Raw genomic sequence first — 6,011 nt, 5'->3', positions numbered from 1 at the left:
AAGTAATTTCATAGTCATACTCTGAACTATCATGCAAATCATTCTAACTTAGACCAGTTGGTGATTTCAATGAATATCAATGACCTCTGTATACCTATACTGATATGTTCATTATCAACTAGCTTCGACAGGATTTTTCCCTAGTTCTAGTGAGGAGACATGATCGGTAGGGTTCAACTTTGTTGAGTTTGAGGAAGGTAAGAGCCGAAGGTAGCATAGATAGTTGCACAACAGCGTGGATTGATTGTAGTTAGGCTAGTACACCATCGGGTCCCGACACAATGGTCTAGAAGTTAAGCGTTCATGCAATACCGGAGGTCCTGGGTTCAACTCCCAGTTGTGGGGCTGTGAGTGGGAACTGTTCAGGTGTTTTATACTAGGACGAGATGACCGTTAAATCCTTCTCGGCTTTTAATAGTCCTCTACCTTGGATCTGTTTGTAATTTCAATGAAACACGAATTTCATTGAAATCATGAACCGATCAATATTAGACCACCAATGAAAACCTGGGAACACTGGACGACTGCTTCGTCCTAGTATGGGCTCCTCCGCAGTGCGCATCCACAATCCCTCACAAGGGACTTCAACCCAAGATCTTCGGCCTGTCAAGAGAACGCCTGACGTATCAACCACTGAGCCGACATGCCACGGTGTTAATGTCCAAATCTAACGGATCCACATCATCACGTAACCAACTTTCATTGTATTCGGTGGATAACTGCCTCACACCCGATGCTCCTGGGTCCGACTGCCGTGAGCGAGATCATGGATGCACACTTCTGAGGAGTCCCATACTGGGACGAAACGACCGTCCAATGCTTCCACGTCTTCAATGGTGGTCTAATACTGACCGGTTCATGATATCAGTGAAACCCAACAATCTTCACAACCTTAGACTGAAAAACACAATTTGTCCGTATTTATGTTAAAAATGATGATTTGCATTACAGATTGATATTACTGATAGAAAATATAGAAAATAGCATTAATGCTAATAATATTTTATCGAATTGGATTTTATACGTATCCCATTACTATTCAACATCGTTCGTCTTGCTTTATACATTAAATCAGTTTATGAATTCTAACCAAATTGACAGACAAGTAGAAACGTGTTTTTTTTAAAAAAAAATACTAATTTCTAGTACCATGATGGGAAGAACGTTAAAATTAATTGACTCATAGAGTTGAAATGGTGGTGACCCAAAGGAAAGTGAACGTTAAGAGGGCAATTGTCATTTGGATTACATGTGTAAGCGTAAGGCTATAAATAAGTCAAAATTTGATTGGTCAGCTAGAATGCATGCGCCGTTCAGTTAAATTATTCATGTAGCTTCTGTTATCTCATTGGTTAAGAATAGAATTGAAGCCATATATATTTAGTGAAGTGAAGGGATGCTCAAATCTATTTCGTCAAAGTAGTATGATACCAGTTCATTCTACAATTACAAATCATTTCTCTACAACGAATTCTGAATGTGAAGGATTTGTCACATCAGACATAAAAACCGAACCATACAATATGACACCACCAACACGAAGCTCCACTATCTCCAGAAACTCTATGATGAACAGCTTACCCAGTCGTCGAGGTAGACGGTCGACAATACCACTGGAGATTCGTGATGAAGTTCGTCGGGTAAGAATGCAACTTTATGGTTTACGAGTATACATAGTATTTTTTTAAAATCACTGCTATTGAAATGAAACAACTTCGACCTTTCTTCCAACAGTTTTAAGTTAGTTTATTTTTAAAGGAACTAATCAAAATATAAAGTATGATTTTTGAAAATAATGACTACTTCGTACCAATTACTCAGCTTTTTTCAAAAACATTATTTATTATTCATTCAGTATTGTTTGTTTGAATCTTCCCATCGATTTGTTAGGACTTTTTTGCAACTGGTCAGTCTCTAATTGGCATATGTGCATACTGTGCGTATTGCCTCAATATAGCCTTAATTCACAAGCGTGATAAGCAAAGATGGATAGTGGCTAGCAGTGGAATCCAGTTTGACGCGCGTTTCGTCCTATTTGGGACTCGTCAGCTGGATGTACCTGCATCTCAGAGTTGATGTTCACTCTGGCACTCGAACCCAGTACCCTCGCTTCAAACGCCATCGCGTTATCCACTCGGCCACTGAGTCCTGATAGCCACTTACTTGTGCGATGGGGTGAAGTTTAAATTCATTCAGTATTGTTTGTTTGAATCTTCCCATCGATTTGTTAGGACTGCAACTGCTCATTCTCTAATTGGCATATGTGCATACTGTGCGTATTGCCTCAATATAGCCTTAATTCACAAGCATGATAAGCAAAGATGGATAGTGGCTAGCAGTGGAATCCATTATTTATTATTATTAATAACTTTATTCAATATTATACTTTTGGGTACAATATAAAATTTTCAGCACAGTGTTTCAACAAGTTTCCTTTTCTTATTGTTTGATCGGTCTTTATAATAAATATTGAAATCCTGTAGTGATGCTGAGTAATCGTCTTGTAAATGATTTGACCTGAATTCTTGAATTGTGATTACACCACAATTACGGTATATGTTTAGACTTAGTAAAGTATGAAGATAATCCACCTTGTCAATTGGATGTTAGCAGTTCAGGAATCGACATCTGAATAATGTTCATTCTTTTCAGTGCATATTGCCAGCCACCACAATATGTCTGATTGTGCTTTTTCTCAACTTGTACAGCGAAAAGTTGTAAACTTTTTATATACTTGCCTGAATAAGTTATGCGATTGATAAACATAATGATGTGTTAAAACAAAAATAACTTTTTGCAATATTTAGATGGTAGGGACAGGTAGCCCAGATATTCAAGCAGGCCGCCAATGCATCTATATATATATTTACTGAAACTATTAAGTTGAATCTTGATACAGATGCATATAAAGATTGGAATTTATCAGCTAATTAGTTCTAATTCTAGTCTTATAGAGATCACGATACTTCTAGACTACTAAGTCGATGTATGATGGTTCATTGTTCCAACATCAGTCAATTCATAATCATTATCTAATGTCATTGATTATATTCCACTCTTGATCTAGATAAGTTGAACAAGTTTTGTCTTCTCAAAAAAAAAACGTGAAAAACTTCATTTAAAAGTTAGTTATCAATCATCAGATAATAATTAATAAAATAGTAGAACTGTAAAGGTTCATTCAAGTTAAAAGTACTTTTTTCATTAAAAATTATTTATTTTCAGAAGGGTTTTTTGTGGAGATTTTAGTAATTTTATGGTTGAAATCATGAGTCAATTGAAGCTAGACCACCATGGAAAACCTGGAAGCACTGGATGGCCGTTTCATCCTATTATGGGACTCCTCAGCAGTGAGCATCCACGATCCCGTCTCGCGGGATTCAAACCCAGGATAACACTACAATAACACTACAATCATTTCATGTATATAAAGTTATATTTTATGCATTTTTGGAACATAAATGAATTATTAATATCTCTTATTATATTATCTAAATTGGGTAATTAGAATATTCATTACATGGAATATTTGATTTTTCAAAATTTTCCAATTAATTTTTCTTTTTTTTCAGTTAAAGAAACGGAACACAGAACGACAACGTCGTGCATGTATTTCAGATAAAATGAATGCATTACATAATTTAGCTATGAAATTAATTGGAGAAGATGTAAGTTCTTAACTAGTTTTTGGTTTAAAAATTCTGTTGAACTACAAAATACATAATTATTTTCTTACTTTTAACTTAATTTTTAACTTGATTGTATTGGAAGAATTAACAAAAAAAACACAATTCAAAAATTTATAAATTTATAAAATTTTGATCGAGATCATGAATCAACTAATGTTAGACTACCATTAAAAGCCTGGGAGCATTGGACGGTTGTTTCGCTCTAGTATGGGACTCTTCAGAGATGCGCATCCACAATGGTGGTCTAACACTGATGGATTAATGATCTCTATCAAAACTCAACGATCTACATAACCCTATACTGAAAACTTTTGAAATTATGGAATTTTTATCAGACAGACATATATTTAGATAGTTATACATTCAAAAGTAGTTTAAATAGAATATGAATATAATAGAAAGTAATTTATGCTCATTATGTATTTGTCCCATAGTCAAACTACTTAGGACAATAATAAGTAGTTCTTTTTGAAAATGAGAGGGAAGAATTTTAAAATATTAAAATTTCAATATTCATTAACTTTCAAATCCCTGATGATATTGTTGTTTTTCCAAAAACAATTTTTTTCCAGCCGTCAAAACACTCAAAAATGGAGAAGAATGATATACTTGGGATATGTTATACGATATTTGAAGGAATCGCCAAAATTCTGAAGGACAGGCCTGGTATGTTTAATTTATAATTTAGTGTTTCCTAATCTTCTGCTTTATTTTTTATTTAACTAACCGAAAATTTCGTTCTGCTGAAAAGTAAATAGTACTGTCTTAGGTATCTATTTTAACAAATAAATAAGAAATGGATGGTTTTCACTGGAACAAATCGCTTTCTCGAAATCTATACAAAACCAATCATTGATGTATGGTAACAGAGAAATAAAATAGACATTTAACATTCCATTGGTCTGTATTAGCAAGTATCTTTTATATTTACTGAGATTTGTTTAACTTCTAATCTTGTCTGAGATGGCCTTGACTCAAAATGTTTCATTTTTATGTGGGAACTGAATCTTAGAGATTAAATTTGAACTTAAACCAGTGAATCCTCGGTTACGTAACCAAAATACTGTTATTAGATATTTTCACAACAAATGAATATTACATTCATTTTGGAATCCAATACTAACTCCAAAACTAATAGTTTATTTTTTTTCATATCTTTTTTAGAATTACTATCCCGTTTACATAATCTTGCATCAGCTTCACAAGAAACAAAGAACACTAAGCCTATTTCTCATAGTTCAGATTCAATTAACATACAACCTAATGATTTGAATTCATTATCACAATCTTTTCATAAAATTGAACGAAATTCTATTCCAATGAATCCATTGAATCTTTCTACTTTTCCTTCAATTAATTTACATAATCAAGAAATGAAAAATAATTCCAATCTAAATAGTTCCATCCCACTTTCATCTTCAAAGATTTTAAATGAATCAAAATCTAATTTACAGTATGTTAATACAAAATCTAAATGTCATACATTTCGATTACCATTAAAATATCGTTGGTGTAAAATAGAAAATCAAAATACTACTGATTATATTCATACATTGGTTCAATCTCATAATGATGTAATTATGAAACAATGGAATAATCCTATTATTGATAATGAACAGAAAGAAAATATTTCACATTATATTGAACAAGAAAATGTCTGGAGACCGTATTTAAATTAAATTTCTCTTTTCTGAATTTTTATTATTTTTTTTACAAAAATCTTCATTTAACATTCCTTGTTACATATACTGAACAAACTAATGATTTTTCATCAGAAGAGGGTTTTGTGCTTCCAGGTGTTTCCCTGGTGGTCTACCTTCAATTGACTCATGATTTCAACTATATAAGATTAATGATTTATTTATTCAGATATATATTAGTTAATTTCTTTAATGATAAATTATTCCAATAGACTATTGTACATAATTAAAACAAAAAAAATGAATTCAGTTTTATTAATATTTATCAGATTTATATTTTTATTATTGTTATGAAGACAAGAAAAGGATATAAATAGAACAGAGACTGGTAGGTCCTGGGTTCGAATCTCGCGAGGTGGGATCGTGTATTCACACTGCTGAGGAGTCCAACAATAGGATGTCCAGTGCCTCCAGGTCTTCTATTGTGGTATAGCTTCAATTGACTCAAGATTTCAACTATGAGAACAACAGTAACTATTACTAATAGTACGATTACTGGAATTTATAAGTAATATAATATTAGTCTTGAAAGCATTGTTCTACTTAAGTGAAATAATCGAGTAAACGAGACTGAAGTTATTTAGTGAACAAGAACACTGGTGAGGACTATTTCACTTAAATC

General features: G+C 32.8%; 1 protein-coding gene across 1 annotated transcript; it reads left to right on the top strand.

The window, feature by feature from the left end:
- Window positions 1-1,424: 1,424 nt before the first annotated feature.
- On the top strand, window positions 1,425-5,229 carry Smp_132830 (hypothetical protein; the record flags this gene model as incomplete). The annotated part of the gene is made up of 5 exons (XM_018791952.1): window positions 1,425-1,640; window positions 3,573-3,668; window positions 4,262-4,355; window positions 4,854-5,142; window positions 5,211-5,229. The coding sequence occupies 5 exons, from the start codon at window positions 1,425-1,427 to the stop codon at window positions 5,227-5,229; spliced, it is 714 nt and encodes a 237-aa protein (XP_018644861.1).
- Window positions 5,230-6,011: the final 782 nt, after the last annotated feature.

Source organism: Schistosoma mansoni (genome assembly GCF_000237925.1).
Source record: "Schistosoma mansoni, WGS project CABG00000000 data, chromosome 1 unplaced supercontig 0010, strain Puerto Rico, whole genome shotgun sequence".
Classification (NCBI taxonomy): Eukaryota; Metazoa; Platyhelminthes; class Trematoda; order Strigeidida; family Schistosomatidae; genus Schistosoma; species Schistosoma mansoni.
Note: the sequence above shows the minus strand (reverse complement) of the source record. Positions and strands in the feature narration are given on the sequence as shown.